This window comes from Pollicipes pollicipes, unplaced genomic scaffold (assembly GCF_011947565.3).
Source record: "Pollicipes pollicipes isolate AB1234 unplaced genomic scaffold, Ppol_2.1 Scaffold_3447;HRSCAF=4054_pilon_pilon_pilon, whole genome shotgun sequence".
NCBI lineage: Eukaryota > Metazoa > Arthropoda > Thecostraca > Pollicipedomorpha > Pollicipedidae > Pollicipes > Pollicipes pollicipes.
The window spans coordinates 39,187,154-39,207,750 of record NW_023596297.1 but is presented as its reverse complement, the minus strand read 5'-3'; the positions used below and the strand labels follow the sequence as shown (position 1 = coordinate 39,207,750).

Genomic DNA, 20,597 nt, shown 5'->3' with positions numbered 1-20,597 from the left:
ACTGCTGTGGTCGTGTGGTCACATGCCGCACTATTGTGGGGCGCTCTAAAAAATAAACACGCCTGTATGAGACTAAGTAGCTTATGTATTCCTACTCTCGTCACAGAGCATACACACGTAGCAATCAAACGTCGCCACAGCACCCGTGCTGGACCTAGAGATCAAGACAAACTGTCACGTCCAACGAAACAAAAACGTTCCACGTAACTCGATAGGTCCAGAATAAAATAATATAATGCTAGGGATGAAGTCAACAAGTCTACACAAGCATCACACAACCCGCCATGAAATGCATAGGAAAGAAGTCTTAACATTACACGAAGGGTCTACATAAATACATACCGATAACCACAACTTAGACAAAGTCGGTCAACATGACTATTTGCGAAGGCCACCGGGCGTAGATACTGCAGCGTCGTCCAATCAGCCTTGTTTCCAAGGCGAACAGGCCATCGCGCTCGTGAGCCTACTACATCCTTTGTACACGGCGTCAGGTCCCGATAGCGAGGGTCCGCACCCCGACATGGCGCAGGGCGACACGCACCGCTCCCTATATACAGACAAAGCGTGTATAAAGGCGTGCGTCGTGCGGCGGTGCTGGCCGGCCGTCCCCGGCTCACTTCTTCAGGGCGTCCATGCCCGAGAGGATGTCGCCGAGCAGATCGGCGCCGGAGCTGGACCCCAAGCCCGAGCCGGGGCCGGGGCCGGGGCCGGGGCCAGAGCCAGGGCCACAGCCAGAGCCAGAGCCAGAGCCAGAGCCAGAGCCAGAGCCAGAGCCAGAGCCAGAGCCGGGGCCGGGACCGGGGCCGCGGGACGGTCGGCTCTCAAGGCGCGGCCGCTTGCCCGGGGTGGGATCGGCGCCGTCGCCGGGCCGCGCCGGCGAGCCGAGCTCCAGGCGAGGCCGGCCGCCGTCCGTCGGGGAACGACGCTTGTGCGCGGCGCCGGTGCCGGCCGGCCGCGGTTTGGACACGCCGCCGCTCGACTCGGAGCGATGCTTCGACCGCGCGGCGCCGCTGCCCGGCTCGGGACCGCGACCTACGCGCTGGGCTGCCGGAGTGCAGCGACGAACCGCCGGAGTCGGTCCGTGCCTTTGGAGCCGGACTACTGCACTCGGTTCGCGGCTTCGGGACCGGACTGACGGTCTCTGTGCGCGACTTGCAGGTTGGACTCCTGGCATCGGCGCACGCCTTTGGCGTGGGACTGCCGCATTCAGTGCGTGACTTGAGCGCTGGACTGCTGGACTCGGTCCGTGGCTTCCGAACCGGACTGCCGGTATCCATCAGAGACGGGACAGGGCTGTCCGCATCAGGCAGATATTTTGGTATGGTACAGCTGCCCCCAGCCCGCGGCTCCTGCGAAGGACTACCGACTTCGACGCGCGAAGCAGGGCTGGCAGAGCCTGGCTCCGACTTGGGCGTGCAGCTGGTGGCATCGGGCTCAGGTAGTGCTGCCGCCGACCGGCTGACCTCTGGTGGCAACTCACCGGCGGCCATGTTATCTGCCGTCTGCGGCGTGGGCCCCGAACTGTCGCAGTTCGCCCGGGGCTGGCGCTTCGCCGCCGTCCGGGGCGGCCTGGCGTACAGCCGGAGCGGTACCAGACTCCGACAGCGCGTCGGCAGAGGCCGCCGTCCGGCCGGCCGACGGCGCTGGCCGCTCCGGTGAACGGTAGGTCGGCGCTTCAGAGGCCTCGCCGGCCGGCTGGCTCGACCGATCATTGGTGGTCGTCAGTAGCTCGGAGCTCACGCTGCTCGGCTCCGCCGGAGCGCCGTGAGCGCCGACAGCTGGCTGCTCCGACGGCTCGGCGGCAGCAGCAGAGACCGAGTCAGCTGGCTGCCTCGACGCTGCGCCGCTGGAGAAGGCCGAGCCATTTGATTGGCGCTCCGGGCTGGCCGAACGGACCGCCTGCGCGGACGACGGGTTGGCCACATGGCCAGACTCAGCAGGCGCGGGGCCATCCACACAACTCGTCTCCCTGCGAGCCGGGCTGTCCACACGCCGTGCCTCCTTGGCCGCCGCCGGGCTGGCCGACCGCGTCAGTTCCTTGGGCGCCGGGCTGGCGAACTGGCCGGTCGGCTGGCGGGCCGGACTGGCGGCCGGCGCCGACTTGTGACCGGCCGAGCGGTGCGCGGACGGTGTGGAACCCGACCGCGGCCGCTCGCCGTTCGCCGGTCGCGACTTATGGCTGCGGCGCGGCTCCGAGTCCTCCCGGTCCCTGTGCCTTTTCTTCTTCTTGTGCGGGGTCGAGCGCGGAGTGGAGTGCGGCGTCGAGTGCGGTGTTGACTGCGGCGTCGAGGCCGGTGTCGGCGTCTGGGCGGCCGGCTGCTCCGGGGCCGGCGGAGTCGGCGGAGCTGCCGCTGCCGCCGCCGCCGCCGCCTCGCTCTGCTCCGGTTCCTCCACGTCCGGGTAGTACTGCTTCAACCGCACGTGCCACGCTGTCAAACAGACGACAATCATGTTAGTACAGGTGCAGTGTGTATGCATTTTGCGAAGACTGGATCAGTTGTCAGCAGGAAGACAGTTATTTCATTTCTACATTTCCACACAGTTGAAATGGTGATTTCTTGTCCGGTGTGGCTCCAGTTGGCGGACGTCCCTCCCGAACCACGCATCATGTAACTATGCACGCCAACACCGAACAGACCAGACTTTTGTGCGCAGAAAATACAGAGAAAGGCAGCATGCTCTAGGTGACGAAAACTTTGTTGTGTGTTCCTTGTGAACATGACCTGTTGCGCACAACAAGAAGGGCCGGGGATGCAGCGAAAGCGCTCGAGCTGCCTGTTGCCCGCCATGCCTGACGCCGGTTCTCCACCGGCCAAGAAGTCACCCGCGATTGTCGGTTCTGCTAGTACAGGTAGCTCCCTCACGACAGGCCCACACTTCGGCCCCAGTCGTTCCTGCGTGACACAGCCACCCGTGACGTCACAGGCAACACCTTCAGGTACTCGGCCAACGGGCCTCGAGCGGCTGAGCAGAAGGTTGCGGCGGCGTCCGACTGCCGTCCCTCACCGACGCTGCAGACGGCGGTGACGGTGCGGAACTGATGGATGATGTTGCGGGGCAGGAAGTAGATGTCGTTATCGGCCAGCCGGATCCGCGAGTAGCGCACACCGTCCCTCCGCAGCTGATTTAGCTTGGCGTCCTCAGCCCAGTAGATGGTCTGCGGCCGAAAACAGTGACGGCACGGGGCCAGCCACAGCACGCGGGGCGGGGGGGGGGGAGGGGGCAGTACGTTCCAGAGTCTCTGCTGTACAGCTGATGCAACCTCTTGGCTGGGAAGATCGGAAGTGCTTTTACCGGGGTAATCGCCCAACAGGCGAAGCCGCCGCCTAACGGGTAAGAGGTAATTTCAAGTTCAGCCAACCAGCGCTGCGTCCATCAGGCACGGCACGGCTAACGACCACCCAGAGCGTGACCCAGCTCTCTGTTAACCGAACGTTGCAGGATTTTTTTTTTTAAAACGGACGTTTTCACAAATCTTACAACGTGCGACATCTCCCGGCAGTTACCAAGACGAGCGTAAATTGACGGAAGCGACCTAGCAGTCCTTTCGATCCACAGCGCTTAACTGGAAACGCCCCAGCCGCACGCAACTCGTGCCGTGCGACCAAGAACACGCTGCATGGTGACGCAGCGAACGCTCGCGCCTGACCTAATGTGTCGGCTCAGCTGGGCGCACCATACCTGCGACATAGGCGGCTCATGGAGGTCCAGTTGCAGCTTCTCCACTATTGTGTTGAAGTCCTGGGCGTGGAACGCCACCACGTCTTTCGTGATCCGGTTGTACTTGTACTTTTCGCCGCAGTGGACTGCCTTCAGAATGCCTGCACAGCAACACACGAGGTCAGTGGACCCAATGGTGCAACACTGAGAACATCCTAAGGTCTGACATGTTGCACGGATTTTTGGCAACGTACTGCAGCTCGACCGGGAAAACAACACGCGGCACCGGCCATTTCCTGGACTTGCATCGGTCCCTAAGCATGTCATCAGCGCAGCACTCTTTGAACACGTCGTGCGCGACACAGGTCGACCGACATCGTCATCATGCAGCGACGAGCCAGCCGTCCACGTGACGCGGCCCCGGGCCCGGCCGGCGGGCGCCTTTGCACTGACCGACAGCGCCGGTGGTGATACGGTCCAGGCCGTGGCCCACGTGGTCGGCGTGCGCGCGCGTCCGGTCTTCGAACATGATCTCGCGCGCCTCAGAGATGCGCGGCAGGTACTGCAGGTTGCGCAGCTCGTTGATGGCGGCGTTCCTGTGGGAGGGGCGGCCGTCAGCACAACAGCCCACGCCGGCGCTCCGGGCCGTCCTGGTTTCGCTCAACACCGCATACTGGCCAAGTCACCGCGTTGACACATGCCCCAACTCATACCAACACGGCGTGGGCTGGACTCATCCCGCGCGCACATAAGACGCTGGCTCTCACACGCCCAAGAACACGCGACGACGAGCACGACGCATTGCCACATTAATCTGCTGCATATGACGCGGCACACGAATCTGTCATTCGTCACAAACCAATAATGTCACAAACAGTGCGGCTACAAGCTGGTAAAATTCGTCGGAAATTATCTTACATGCATGCCATATTACATTGACCTGCAATGGCGTATCCGCCTTCTTGCGTGTCAAGCCACCTCGGCAGGCAAACACTCCACACCGCAGAGTTCCACGAAACAGACAGCGGCGCTTCCCCGGAACCCGTCGGCGACCTTCCGCCACGTCTTTCCAAACCGGCTGCACGGCACCCACCGTTTCCGTTTGAAGGGGCTCTTGCCGAGCTCGATGGTGGGTATGAGCTGCTCGCCGGGTCGCACCCACAGTATGGGACCGTCGTTGGACTTGCGCGGGTCCATCTTGTGCAGCACGGACATGGGGCCCCAGGGCATGACGGCGCGCAGGAACGGACTGCGCTCGAACTCGGCCAGCAGCTCCGGGTAGTAGCCGCCGCACTCCTCGTGCACGGTGCCCACCAGGCTGATGTGGTCCAGGGGGCCGTATCGGAACGTGCCGCGGTCGTAGTGCTTGTGCACCTGCAACGCGATATCGAAGCTCGTTAGAGGTGACGCTGAGCCTTGTCAGGGGCGGCGTCGAGCCTTCTCAGGGGCGGCACTGAGCCTTGTCAGGGGCGGCACCGAGCCTTGTCAGGGGCGGCACCGAGCCTCGGCAGGGGCGGCACCGAGCCTTGTCAGGGGCGGCACCGAACCTTGTCAGGGGCGGCACCGAGCCTTGTCAGGGGCGGCACTGAGCCTTGTCAGGGGCGGCACTGAGCCTTGTCAGGGGCAGCACTGAGCCTTGTCAGGGGCGGCACTGAGCCTTGTCAGGGGCGGCACCGAGCCTTGTCAGGGGCGGCACTGAGCCTTGTCAGGGGCGGCACTGAGCCTTGTCAGGGGCGGCACCGAGCCTCGGCAGGGGCGGCACTGAGCCTTGTCAGGGGCGGCACCGAACCTCGGCAGGGGCGGCACTGAGCCTTGTCAGGGGCGGCACCGAGCCTCGGCAGGGGCGGCACCGAGCCTTGTCAGGGGCGGCACCGAACCTCGGCAGGGGCGGCACTGAGCCTTGTCAGGGGCGGCACCGAGCCTCGGCAGGGGCGGCACTGAGCCTCGGCAGGGGCGGCACCGAACCTCGGCAGGGGCGGCACCGAACCTCGGCAGGGGCGGCACCGAACCTTGTCAGGGGCGGCACTGAGCCTTGTCAGGGGCGGCGTCGAGCCTCGGCAGGGGCGGCACCGAGCCTTGTCAGGGGCGGCACCGAGCCTCGGCAGCGGCGGCACCGAGCCTTGTCAGGGGCGGCACTGAGCCTCGGCAGGGGCGCGCCCGCGGATCACCGCGTTGTGACGACCGCGAGAAAACGGGAAAAGTGCGGGGAAACCGGCGCCGCGCCTGTCCCGTTTTCTTAACTATTCCGGTTTATTAGCTTGCATAAAGAAAATACGCTAGGAGCCAGAAAGCCTTAGGGTCCTGATTTTCTAGTACGCGTGACCATGCTCATGGTCACTTATGATCCTGAGCACAGTCTGAAACGTCGAGTTCTGTCCACGTAGCCACGGTTTGCTTGATAACGTCGCTTTCGTTTAAACAATACATTTTTACCTATTTTCCCCCATTACCCATTATGCATCTTTACCTTTTTTGCCCTTTTCAATCCTCATCCCGCACTTTGCCCCCACAACGGTACCTTTTCATCGACTTAGGGCCGGCGGGGTAGAGCCGACGGCAGGATAGAGCCGGCGGCGGGGGAAGCCACGGCACCATCATTCCCCAAAAACAGTGGACATAAAACTAAAATTAAACATGGATATGGCTTTGCATTCAAGATATAAGGTAAGCGTTTGGCCTGAAGATCTCAGCAGCACAGACACACTGTTGGAAGGATGCTATCAGCCTGCATACCAGGCGGACGAAAGCTGCATTGCACCATCCAACTGTCACGCCCCTATCGAAGAACCCAAGTATAATTACGTACACTTGCATGCAATGGTCCCACAAAATCACGCCAGAGAATTTTCATCACGAAGTCTTTTTATGCAGAATGAGGAAGTGTATTGCCTGCACCCCTCTCATCGCGCAACCAGGAAAATCCCGATGGTTTTACTTCGAGCACTTCAAGCACGCACTTCAAGCCCACAACTACCCGCAACCCATGGGACAGAATAAGATCATGTTAACGGCGTAAGGATTTATTGTTGGTGAAAGAGCTAACAGCGAAAGGGTTTGGGGCCTCCAAAAATGTGCTTCCTTGTTGTTCTTCAGAACAATCAGAAATCATTTCAAAACAAAGATCTACAAACCAAACACAGACAAAAATTCAACTACGACATTGCCATATGTGCTTTGTTTTTCACCACACCGGTGTGGACTAAAACGCAACCATCACGGAAGCATCACCATTACCGGGCACTCGCCTCCCATACAGTGCACGCTGAGGACAGCACTAAGCACACTGCTGCAGCTCAGCAGCACAAAACTATTTTTGCTCGGGTCAATCAATTCAGGAAATTAAAGAACGGAAGAAGAATGAGCCACCATTTGCACATATGCAACGTCGCAACACACACTAGGACAAATTCGGCCTGTTAAGCAATATATCGCATTTGCACGCACAAATCTACTACCAACTCGATAAGCGCACCTTGATGGACACGCAAACCACGAGGATTTTCTTGCACTGCATTGGATGCCCTAGGAATTTAAGAACATCGGTAAAATGGTTCAGTTGCGCAACCGCGGCCGCAGTCATCCCCACGCTATCGAGCTCAAAATGTGGTTTTCCGCCGGGCATGAGCACCCACCTGTTCTTTGTAGGAAGCCAGCGTCTGTGTTTCGATGTCGGCCTTGTTGCTGCTGCCGATGATGCCGTTCTTGACGGTGATGTTGGGGTAGTTGGAGCCCATGTGGTCCAGCAGGTCGGGTAGGTACTGCGCAGCGCCGTGTACGATACCCATCACGTGACGCGCCCAGCCGTGACGGTCTTCCGCGAACACCTCCTGAGCAGACACGCATGCGTGTCAGACAAACAGCAAACACACAACCAACGCCCTACAAGGACGTCACCCTTGCCGCTCATTTGAATTCAGATGCACGCACACAGAACCCACAGGGGAGCATGCAACGCACACAGAAACCCACAGGGGAGCATGCAACGCACACAGGAACCAACAGGGGAGCATGCAACGCACAGAAACCCACAGGGGAGCATGCAACGCACACAGAAACCCACAGGGGAGCATGCAACGCACACAGAAACCAACAGGGGAGCATGCAACGCACACAGAAACCAACAGGGGAGCATGCAACGCACACAGGAACCAACAGGGGAGCATGCAACGCACACAGAAACCAACAGGGGAGCATGCAACGCACACAGAAACCCACACGGGAGCATGCAACGCACACAGGAACCCACAGGGGAGCATGCAACGCACACAGGAACCCACAGGGGAGCATGCAACGCACACAGGAACCAACAGGGGAGCATGCAACGCGAACAGGACACCACAGCGGAGCATGCAACGCAAACAGAAACTCACAGCGGAACATGCAACGCACACAGAAACTCACAGGGGAGCACGCGACGCACACAGGAACCCACAGGGAGGCACGCGACGCACACAGGAACCCACAGGAGAGCACGCGACGCACACAGGAACCCACAGGGGAGCATACAACGCTCACAGGAACCCGCAGGGGAACATGCGACCACCATCTTGGACTGCACGTAGCGATTTTCCGGCAGGATTTTGCACATCTGTTGGGAAAGTCCCACTCGATTCCCATCGTGTTTGTACTTACGTGTTTCTCAACGAGCATATGCCAAATCACAGCGAGACCACGCCCCGTGACGAGCGAACCCCGCACCTGGAAGAACTCGGTGACGAGCTGCTGGGTCTGGACGGGGTCCAGGGCGCCGATCTGGTCCTGGTACATGTGCACCACGGTGGCGCCGCCGTTCGGATCGACCTCGATGTGCATGTAGCGGCCGAACTTGTGCCGCTCCAGGCCGTGCTGGGTGTAGTTGGAGGCGAGCGGCCGAGGCACGCCGCCTGCCGACAGTCGCTCCTGGCCCTTGTCGCGGCGGCATTGCACGCCGATGTTGTAGCGCTTGAGCCGGCTGCGCTCGTGGCAGCGGCGGCAGCTTTTGTCACGCCGGTGTTCCTTCTTGCGCTCGCTGCCACCGTGGCCGCGCTCGCCGCCGTTTACGTGCTTGGCGTCGGCCTTGGCGCCGCGGCAGGCGCCGAACAGGTCGACCGGCTTCATCTCCTTCTTGGGCTGGTAGCCGGGCTGCGGCCCTTGCGGCGACGCGGCCGCCGGCGGCGTGGCCGCCACAGCCGGCCGCACCGCGCTGCCCTCCGCCGTCGACTCCCGGCGGCCGGTTGGCGGCTTGTGCGGCCGGGCCGTCTTTACGTGCCGGTCGCGCGTCTCGTCTGCAGGCGCCGCCGGCAGTGGCGGCGGCGACGCCGTGTCGGCGCCGCACTCCGTCTTGACGCGCGCGTCGTGGCGCAGCTCGTGCTCGCTCTCGGTGCTGAAGCGGCGCAGGTCGCTCAGCACCGCCTGCTGGAAGCCGCCGTTTTCGAGCGCGGCCGCGTCGCCGGCCTGCGCCAGCGGCCGACCGTCGCCGTGCGGTCCCACCGTGTGGCGCGCATCCGCCGCGAACGGCCGCGACGAGGCCATCGCCTCGGCCGCCGGTCGTGTGTCACTCAGCATGGTGTCCTGACGAGCTACATCGCCAAGGCGGGCAGGGAAATACTTGCTCAGCGAACTCTTCCGTATTGCTGTGTGCTCTGTCTTAGCTGGGAAAATCTCATGAGTGGTGTTGCTGCCCTCAATGCTGGGAGATGTTTCCATTAGCCTAAAATCTGCAACAGGTGAGTTGACATTATGTCATCCTTTGTACCTGCAGTTCATCAATGCCATGTTGTAAATACATTAGCACTTGTTTGTACTACCATATTATGCATCAATGTTTTTCATCACAAGAAGTTGAGCCATCACATTTCAAAACATTATATGAAATACCTTGAATAAACTACTAAACCCCTCAGCATGATGATAATTTGGGACAGATGTACAAATGTGGAACAAAATGATGTAAATGAAGTGCATGTGCAAGGAGTATTATGCAATCGATGAGATGGTACTGTTAGCCTTATTCTCTGTGGAATAGCCAGGAGAAAGAAGAAATGGATGGATCATTGTGGATCAATGACCAGGACAAAGAAGAAATGGATGGATCATGGTGGACCAACGACCAGGAGAAAGAAGAAATGGATGGATCATGGTGGATCAATGACCAGGAGAAAGAAGAAAAGGATGGATCATGGTGGATCAATGACCAGGAGAAAGAAGAAATGGATGGATCATGGTGGACCAATGACCAGGAGAAGGAAGAAATGGATGGATCATGGTGGATCAATGACCAGGAGACAGTAGAAGGAGATGTTTTGATATTTCAGCTACATGCCTTTACCAGAACACATCAGAAGCAAACTCAAAATCCAGTACTAACTCCCAATACCACTTAATTTCCAAAATCAAGTAGAACCAACATATACAAAAAATCAAAAATTGTGTGCAATTGGTGGACAATTCTAAATTTTGAAGATACAACTCACATTTGTTTTGATAAATGCATGTAGCTGAAATATCAAAACATCTCCTTCTACTTTCTCCTGGTCATTCTATGAGGAATAAAGCTAACTGTAATGTCTATATCAACCTGGGGCAACACACATAATTACACCCATTATAGAAATTCTGAGGAAATTGCAGGCCTTGGCTCAGTCTGTCATAACAAAATACCTGACCAGGGAAACCTCACATCAAATGTCATCATGCATGATGCCATCACATGCAGATTATGGTGCAGCAATTTGACACAGAAAAGAAGGCATCTGGACACACTACTCATGCTGTTGAAATACTGGTAATCTTGTTGCAACAGGGAGCTGCTTTTCATGTTGAATTACCCTGAAAACATATTCCTGGTTGATGTAAAAATGGTAGCTCCCACGTTCATGTTTCTAAAATAAATAAAACACATCTGAGTAGTGTTTGCAGTAATTACCATTGATCCTCATCATCTGATCCTGTAATGAAGCAGGACAAGCTACTTTACAACAGGAAAATTTTTGACAGACATATACCAAAACAAGGAATTGGAAACAGCTTATTGTGTACTTAGATGGATGTTTTGTGACATGTCTTAATAAAACATGTCCTGTCTAGTGATGCTGATGTTGGCTTGTTGTATGGGCTGCCCACAGTTAATGACATCACTCACTCATTAAATACCACAATAAAACATCCATGTACTCCTTCAAAAAGAAAATACACATGGTCACCATCAGAAAAATGTCATATTATCTGCTATGCCCACAGTGGCAGTGTTGGAAAACTTGACATTTTCTGGTATAATGTATACCAGGAGATTTTGTACTCCAGGATTGTGACTATGTAAAATGAAATATTTGGTATTCCTGCAACAACAACAGCTTTTGGAAAAACTCATTTTACCTCTTTGTGTCAGGACAAAATACAACCAGAAGGTGCAACAGCTTGAGACTTGCTGTTTCCATCAGGAGCCATGCATTGATATCTGCAAGAGCACAATACCTGCAAGAGTCTTGCACACACCAGACTAAGATGCCCAATAGCAAGTAGCCTGCATTGCCACCTAGGTGTATGATAAACCACGTATGGAAATGTGAGAAATAAAGCATGTGAATGTTAAATGGAACCACCTTTGAACAATACCGGGAAATGAGAAACAAGTACCAGAATCGCACCTTCCCGTAGATTCGCAAAGCTCTCACTTCCTATGCCAATGCACACCAACTCTAACTTACAGGTTTATATAATTTAACCTACCACTGACGACGAACCGCATTAATTGGCAAGATGCAACGAACATTCATAGAAAACCACACGCCTAACTACCTACCACAGACCACCGCCTACCAACGCGCCACCACCGTGTCACGGCAATGCAAATAAGAGAATCACTCGCAATTCAGCGCCGGAAACGTCTCAACTCGTCAGCGACTTGCACCCGCCTCCCAGCTCACGTTGTAGGTTGAACACAGCAAAACTCTCCAATTGGTTTTAATGATTCGCCTCCTCGTGACTGATTTGTCAAGAACATACATATTCTGTTCGTGCTCATGCCTTGGACAGATTTGTAAACATTTGGAGGGAACCTGTATAGAGATGGGCATCATGATTACAAAGGACTTAGTTGTACTCATCCAGAACCGCCATGCGTTTGGCTTTTGGCCACTTACTGGTGTCCGGAGTGCAAAAATGTTACGGCAGCTGTGGATTTAAACCAAGTTCAATTTGTCACTTAATGGTGTAAAATTATAGCTGGCAATGCAGGCTTTACAAAAATACTTTTTTAAGTCGAAAAACGCTGCTATAAATAGCAAAAGAAAAAACTGTTCGGAGACAGCCATCTCACTCCGGCAAAAGCATCAGGACACCAGAGTAACATGAACCCATAACTTTGGCCCAGCAAATTAAGGAGAATGGTTTATTAGGACAAAAACATCAATTTATTGCAACAAAAATTATCATATTTCGCAATGATATCGGTTAAAGCGCATCAAAATCCATCAATACCTTGCATTATCTGCCGGAGTCAGCGGAGTGACTGACTTCGATCCCTTTTGGCCGGCCTGCACGGGTCTGTCAGGCATTGTACTTGCGCTGGCTCGGTAAATCGGTTGAGTGCTGCCTGTCTCTATCGTTCGGGTGGGATGTGCAGGGCCTCGTGTGTTGACCGGGAGTGGGAATGTGGAGGGCATGAATGTTTAGCTGTTTTTAAAACCAGACGGTTGGTGAAGCGTGAGTAGCGTCACCGTGGTGGAGCGTGAGTAGCGTGATCGTGGTAGAGCATGAGTAGGTGGCCATCTGTGGCATGTTCATTTGCATTTTTTGTGTACCATATACCCCCCCCCCCCTCCATTCTGGAGGGTGTATAAACCCGGTGTGTACCCACCCTCCATTTGGGAGAGTGTGTAGGCCCAATGCGTAATTACCCTCCGTTTTGGGGGGTGTATACACAGGGCCTTTCATAAATTGAAAACCAATGTATATGCACATATGTTTCATAGTACAGAGTACGAGACTGCGTTGTTTCAGTGCGCCATGTTTAATACTGATGTTTCCTTTCATTTAAAGTGCTTTTACATGAATTACTGTGCATGAAAAATGGTGCTTTTGTCGCGTGCCACTCAATGTACTATTATCTCTCAAAGATAACCTAAATAAAACTGCAGTGACCCACAGCACTTAGATAATTCTGTACTCCACTACAGAAAATTTGTACTCTGCTACCAGGGAAATTCTTGGAATTTCCAACACTGCACAGTGGCTTTATTTTGACACCATTTTCTTGCTTTCTTTCACAGATTCTAAAAATGGGTTAATATCTCAAAACCCTTGTTGTTATGGATGTTTCAGATACTTCCTTGGCATACTTCAGGATACTCATTCCTGGTTTTTGGATCTTGATTTTTGTATTTGTTTGAGCTGTTCGTTTCAGTGGTAGTCACATGGTGTTGACACAGGAGTGGTATCGCTGTTTTGAGCGTCTTTGTACTTACAGAAAATGTCTTGGCAAATGCTGAAAACAGATTTTCCTACTCTTTTTATACTTGAAAACATGAGATGTATCTTTGAGCCACATCAAATGATCTAAATAACCCCATTTCCCCAAAACAGGCACTTATCCTCTTCTATGGAGAGAACCATGCCAGTGGTATGCCATTAGCTACCCACAATGCTTATCATTAAGAACATTCAGCCTTGTGACATTCCAGTTCCCACAACCTTCAGCCATAGTCCGTTAGCTCATGGAAACATGTCAACCTCACCTGGTATTTCACAGCAGCGAAATCTCGCATCCCAGCTTACATGTGCGGGAAAATGGGAATTGGTCTGCCCTCACACATGGGATTGAATGGCTCAACATGTATTTTAACATAAACCTTAAACATACCTATGTTACAGAAACCTTAAACATGGGACTGTGCAGGTTAAAAACAGCAAAGAAGAGCTGCAGTGCCTGTGATTACCAGGCAGTCATGGTAGTTCTCAGCAAGATCTTGACACAGTAGCAATGGCACAACATAGGACTTTGGTTCTGTTTTTAAAAATCTTGGGAGAGTAACTTTTGAAGTGATGCCTGCTGCCACCTTATGGCATTGGGTAGCATGGTCTCCTGCCTAGAGTCATCCTGGGTTGATGATGTTCTATGAATGCAAATTTTGGGGTGGGTTCCTTTTAGCACAGGCAGCCCAAGTCATTTCTGCTGCAAATGAGATAGCTTGCTACCCTATTTGTGTGATGATTCATGCCACCCTATGCATCCTGTCCCCATTCTTGACTTGGTTTGCAGTCTGCCACAATGCCATGTTCTGTGACCTGGTGTTTCCTTCATGTGTGGCACAATCTTACACCTAACAGTATGTTGACTGAATTCCAGAAACCATGAGTGTAATGTTAAAACAAAATAATTAGTGTTGAAACAGCTGGGTAGCAAGATGTACCTTAAATCATGTTAAAATAACATGTGGCTTCCATTCAACCATACATGCAAAATTTGCTCCCAAAGTTGAGAGCTGAAAGCCCTTCTCCCCCCCCCCCCAAAAAAAACATGCACAATGGCAGCAAACTACATCACTGTTAATGCAAAAGTGATGTTAAGGGTGCAGTCATCTGTCTAGTGCTAATTGATGCTGGAAACATGTTTCAGAACCCATTCATCTTTATACAAAGACCATAAAGGGAATCTTTGGACTGTCTCTGTCTCTGTCTCTGTCTCTGTCTCTGTCTCTGTCTCTGTCTCTGTCTCTGTCTCTGTCTCTGTCTCTGTCTCTGTCTCTGTCTCTGTCTCTGTCTCTGTCTCTGTCTCTGTCTCTGTCTCTGTCTCTGTCTCTGTCTCTGTCTCTGTCTCTGTCTCTGTCTCTGTCTCTGTCTCTGTCTCTGTCTCTGTCTCTGTCTCTGTCTCTGTCTCTGTCTCTGTCTCTGTCTCTGTCTCTGTCTCTGTCTCTGTCTCTGTCTCTGTCTCTGTCTCTGTCTCTCTCTCTCTCTCTCTCTCTCTCTCTCTCTCTCTCTCTCTCTCTCTCTCTCTCTCTCTCTCTCTCTCTCTCTCTCTCTCTCTGGACTACTTTACTGTACCACCCAGTGATGGAAAACAGTGGAAAACAACAGCAGCAATGCACCATCTTACCCTTGAAACTAAATTATTAGTAGGTGGGTCAGCCAAGGGTTTGATGCATTAGCTGAGCATGGGGCAAAGCCCACTTTTGTGCTAGCAAGAAAGAGGTAGGGGTTGAGATAAAAGTAGGATTAGGAGTAGGAGCAGGGGTTGAAGTAGGGGTAGGGGTTGTAGTAGGAGTAGGGGATGCAGTAAAAGTAGGGGTTGCAGTAGGAGTAGGGGATGTAGTATAAGTAGGGGTTATAGTAGAAGTAGGGGTTGTGGTAATAGTAGGGGTTGGAGAATGGGTTGGAGTAGGAGCAGCAGTTGGGTATGAGTTTGAGTAGGAGAGAGTTTGGGTAGGATTTCAGGTAAGAGTAGAGGTATGAGTAGGTACAAGTAGAGGCATGTTTCAGGTATGTTTTCAGTTAGTTGGTTTCAGGTGAGTACATGTATGAGTTGGGGTAGGAGTGTGGGCTGGGGTGGAAGGAGTTCGGATAATAGTAAGAGTTGGGATAGAGGTCCAGGTTGGAGAAGGCATTGGGGTTAGCATAGGGGTAGGGACTGAGGCAGGAGTAGGAGTTGAGGTAGAAATAGGAGTTGGGGTGAGAGCAGGCATTGCGGTAGGGGCATGGGTAGGGGCAAGCATGAAGATAGGAATGATAGCATTGGTCAAGGCATGGGAAGAAGTAGGAATTGAAGTCAGAATAAGAGTAGGTTAGGTTAGGTCATATCCTGGGCAATTGTCAGCTTGAATAGTGGAGTGAGGTGATCTGCTGTGGTGCTTAGTAAAACAAAATCCTATGCTATTATTGCATGCTGTGAATGGCATGACACAGCAGCAACTGGTTAGAGTACATATGGGGTTATGCTAACATTGTTCTGCCATAATTAAAATGGAAATGTTTAAGAAAACCTAACAGGGTAAGCTGAAACAATGCACAAAACTTTATATGTAATCATCCTTGCCAAGTTCACCTAGAGGTTCCTAGTTCAATGGCAACCATCTTTCTTTAAGTAAGTTTTTGGGATGTGCATTCATTTCTTGAAAACTGCACATTGATTTTCAAAACAAGGGTCCAGAACAGAAATGTTCTTAAATGTGAATCCCTTAATTATACATAGCAAGATAATGCAGATTGAAGCCTGATTTTCATCAATTAATCTAACAAACCTCATGTTGTATGTCTTGACATCTGCGCAACCCACAAATCATGCATTCACTAACCAGGCCACCAGAAGCAGATAGGTTACACACGCAAGCGACATTCTAACCGTCCACTAGGGTGCCAATGTTAGCTTTTCAAGCGTAAAAGTTTGAATTACCTCGCGTGTACCTGAAAATCTTTTTCCGATCAGCACGTCTGTCACAAGTCAAGCAACAATGCGCCAAACACCACCACGTACAACCCCCACCCACACCGAGCCATTGTACGTCACACTAATCGCAGGAGCGCCACCAACGTAAACGACGTTCTGGACCCAGCTGCCATCTTGGTGTAATTTCGTATTGATCGCTAAAACGTTCTGTCATTGGTCACTATTTTGTTAAGGGCTATCGGATTCGTTGGAGGTGTCTGAAGAAGCCAATTGCATGCTGGCTAACAAAATCAATGCATGACGTCATCCGACCCATGCTGCAAGTGCTACTGGTTTAAGTGCGTTCATTGACTTACCATTTTCGAATATTGGACCAGCCCAAAACAAAGGCTCATGAAGAGCTCTTATCAGGCGCACAGAGTTAGGCAGGCAAATAGGAAGACGACTTGCCATTCAACCTGGATCATCCCAGACAGTCCATAACGGTACCTGTCAAGATGGCGGCGCGCATATGATGTTTGTCGCGATGGCGTATGGTTCGAAGCATTACAGGTGTTACCTTTTTTGAACATAACGCGTAGCACCACTTGGTAGGTGGGAGCGCGTTGAAAATGGCAAAATGCTTAACTCAGGGTACTGAAAATTCAAAATTAATCGGAATCTGATTCTGAATGATATGAATAGAAATAAGCGTTTGTCACGCAGAAAAGTGTGTCTGCACTGGCACTGAAAAAGTTTTGCAGAATTTTTTTTATGGATGTCTAAGTGTAAAAGTTTTAGGGTGCCTGTAGGTCATTTTACATTCTGAGATGGGTATGCAAACTTGGAATGGCATGATGCCCAGTCTGCAAAGGGTGGCAGACCAGTCAACATGCTTAGAGTGGGTTCTGTCCTGTCCCATTGATTTATATTTAGTCAGCCAGCATTTTCACTAGGGGAAGAGCTGATGGTCTAATTACCATGTGAAGTGTTGAACAGTTTCATAACCATCTTTTGTGCTTCTGTCAGCTATTAAGCACCCTTGCTGTTTGAAACCTGGCAACTTTGTATTATAATATTTGTTTTTTTATTATTAAGCTCCAGAATAATCATTAAATTTGCAATATTATGAAGGCAAAAGGTTTTATGCTTACATCACATTTTTGCCTGAGTGCTTAAGTGCTATTGATAGATCCCTGGTCAGATGGGTCATGCCATTGCTGTGTGCACATTCAGCATTATGATATGGTTGTAATTTATGTAACCATCATTCATTCAAGAATAATGTGCCATGTTTTATGTTAGGTTTCTTCTGCTGCCTGTGCCCTAGTTCATGACAACAACAACATCTGAACCTACCATCTGATGTCATTTCTTTGGTCAGTGTATACATTGCTACCTCATGTTAAGAAGGAGCATTGTACATCAATCAGTTTTTAAGGCAGAACATATTGTAATTAATCATGAACCCGGTCATCTAAGCTCTTACCTTGGAACTTAAGTAACTAGATAGCAAACACCCAAGCACAAACATGCAGCAACTACAACCCCAGCACCATTTCTACATATGATCACAACATTACTGCATGATTACAACATTACTGTGCATCAAGAACCTTAAAAACATAGGAGGCCAAGGCAAGAAAAATTCAATAAAATGTGTTGCATATCCAAACAGTCTTTCATATTGTTTGTAGATTGGTCAACATGGTGGGGATGGGACACTGGGTTGAAGGGGATAGGGTGGGGGGTTAGGTTAGGTTAGGTTAGGTTAGGTTAGGTAAGGTTGTTAGGCTAGGCTAGGTTAGGTTGGGTTAGGTTAGGTTATGCTAGGCTAGGCTAGGCTAGGCTAGTTTAGCTTAGGCAATGTTCTGGACTATTCTGGCCTGTCCATTTTGTTAACTTACCGAGACATGATGAGAAATGTGTTTCATCGCATTATTATTGTGACCTTGGTCCTGTACATTTTTTTATAGTTCTTGATAAGCAGTAATATTGTAATTATGCAACAGCAACAGAAACGGCGCTGGGGAGTGGAGGCGGTGAGGTGCGTGCAGCGCTCGGGAGCTCGCTATTGTAAATATTAAGATATGAAGGTGGGAGCATGAATCTACCTGTTTTAAGGTTGTTTACGATATGTTCCGCCTTAAACATGACAAATGGTGTACAGTGATTTTTTCTAATACTAGGTAGCAATGTATACCTACGCCATTTCTTTTTTTTGCACAGATTACAGTGTGTTTAGTGATGCTGCAGAACCTGTGCCCCATTTAATGACATCCCAGGGTACCATGATCTGTTGTAAAATAACTTAAGGTGCCCTACATAAGAGAATTTTCCCAAAAAATTTGTACTTGCTCCAGGTATTGTTTTGTGCTCCAGCCTGGTCCCAGCAAAGTCTGTGGTCTGCAAAACTGTCACATTTTGCAGACTTGTCATGTTTTGCAACCACCAACTGCTCATCAATGATTTGAAAATTTCTTATGTAAATAAATTACAGCATGGCAAAAATACATTAAAGCTGTTATTTGTTTTCCTCAGTATGCTACATTATTCATCAGTGGTAGCGTCAACCATGTATTTTCATGTTTTAAGTTTCATGGTGTGTGACCACAAAAATAGGTCAAGGTGTTGTGTTGCTTGATTTTTTACTTGGTCTGTTGTGTGAACTAAATCTTTTGTTTGTATTTTTGTTGTTGTTTTTTTTTTTGCTCACTTCTTCATTAGTATTGCCGGCATCCATTTGTCAGCTCTGTAATCTGATTTCTGGGGTTTCAGCACCAGCACTGCACTGTGGCTGCTGAGCCATCATCATGCATCTGGCTGGGGAGGATGTGGGTTCTGTGCCTCTGGTAACATGTGATCTGCAGCCACAAGAGACTTTAGTGCAGATTGCAGACATACTGGATCACTTGAAATCTGTCACAAACCTAGTCTTCAGCAGAGTGTCACATCGCCTCAACAAAAGTCGGGCTCGTCTCGCACTGATTGAACAGCGTACAGAGTCTGTCGTGTCACAGATCAAAGACTTGGAAAATAAGAGTAAAGCAATACAGGTAAGCATGGTTGTATCTCCAATACATTTGTGATTTGTTGTCAGAGCACCTTAGCCTTCTGGTCTTACAAGCTTTGTGGGAAATATCCAAGGAATGCTACTATATAGCATGCAACAGCTCAGGTGTGAAATCTGTTAAATGTTGTGTTTCTTTGTTACTACTGATATTGGTAACATAGTTTTCAGCCCAACAGACAGCACAAACAGGACAATCCTTGAACTGTGTGAAACCATTGAGAGCATCAAAATTCTGGTATTATGTAATGAGCTGAAAAATTCAGTTATTGGGTTTTTGAGGTGTGGAGAGATGAGACCATCATATTTGCTCTTAGACTGATGACTCCAGCTTGAAAGTTGCAGAAATGTTCATGCTTGCTGGTAGAGTTAGTGATTTTTGACACTCACCAGAGTTTTTGTTATTAGATGTTCTCCAGTGCCAAGTTTCCTGTGCATATTGAAGACAGTTGTGATGACGAAGTGGTAGAAAGCTTTGATGAGTTTGGGTATGAGGCAGCCATGAAGTGGACTAACACTATCAGCACAAATGAGCAGTCATGGGTTCAGCCACCAATGCAGGTAAGCCTTTCCCCACACATTTTGCAGTTTTTGTTGACATTGATATTACCACAGGCTTTTGAAATGTTTGTGCTGTATTGGGTCCTTGCAGCCAGGTTCCATTAAGGACTGCAAGTGCTTTACCACATCTGTCGCTGTTTCAGGAGAAGCTGCAGTTTTTCCATGTGAAGACCACAACACTGGAGGAGCTAGAGAATGAGGCTGCTCGACAGCCACCCCCTTGTCTGCAGTCAGCCACTTCTCTCCTTGTGTTCAACACAGACAGGAATGTGTACGCTGCCACACCATACTTGCTCGTGATTGACTGGTGTTTAAATCTTGTTTCACTTTTTGTTGGTCAACTATGATGATGAGCATCACTAGCATGCTTCAGCTGTCAAAATACCACCAAGGCTGACTCTCACCACCTGTGGAGTACAGAAGCTTGACGTGGTTGTTTAAAGAAAGCAGTATGCCCCGCCGCAAAACGTCAGCTGCCAACTAGTCACGTTATGTTGGCTATGTGTTGAAACCCATTCGCCATTCATGTCATTCTTTTGAGAGTTACTCTGGCCTCTTGAGGGCCGATCTGATGGGGCTGTCGCGTGGGGCTCACCTGGTGATGCTGACGGTGCTGTGACAGATTTTCTGGCGGTCCCGGCGCGGACCCGCTGCGGGGGCGGGCGCCGGGCCGGCAAGCGGCCGACGCCGGCGGCCCGGCAGGCCGACTGGCCGAGGCTCCTGTCTCCATGTACCGCGACCAGCCGGCCAGCGCCGCACAGCAGCTGGTGAGGGCAGGCGCGCTATTCGGCCGGGAGCGACGCGATCGTGTGCGCAAGGACACGGTGTCCCGCCCGCGTGCCCTACAATAGAAGCGTGGGATGATGCTGGTGCCTTTGAATACACCCCTGTGTTGACGTGATTTTAAAGATTGCTCAGCATGTCACCATAAACCTGCATTCTGCCGTTTCCATCTTTGAGCTTGGT

At 51.4% G+C, this 20,597-nt stretch overlaps 1 protein-coding gene across 4 annotated transcripts; it reads right to left on the bottom strand.

The window, feature by feature from the left end:
- Window positions 1–960: 960 nt before the first annotated feature.
- LOC119091366 (uncharacterized) lies at window positions 961–16,501 on the bottom strand. Of its 4 annotated transcripts, none has more exons than XM_037214117.1 (8): window positions 16,378–16,501; window positions 8,362–9,359; window positions 7,296–7,490; window positions 4,757–5,037; window positions 4,117–4,259; window positions 3,685–3,824; window positions 3,010–3,160; window positions 961–2,432 (listed from the first exon to the last, which is right to left on the bottom strand). In XM_037214117.1, exons 1-8 carry the CDS (start codon window positions 16,472–16,474, stop codon window positions 1,495–1,497), a joined length of 2,943 nt encoding a protein of 980 aa, XP_037070012.1. In that variant the 5' UTR covers window positions 16,475–16,501; the 3' UTR covers window positions 961–1,494. The 4 variants fall into 4 exon arrangements, with proteins under 4 accessions (XP_037070012.1, XP_037070013.1, XP_037070014.1 ...); XM_037214118.1 differs by lacking the exon at window positions 16,378–16,501 and adding an exon at window positions 16,028–16,175; XM_037214119.1 differs by lacking the exon at window positions 16,378–16,501 and adding an exon at window positions 16,039–16,175.
- Window positions 16,502–20,597: the final 4,096 nt, after the last annotated feature.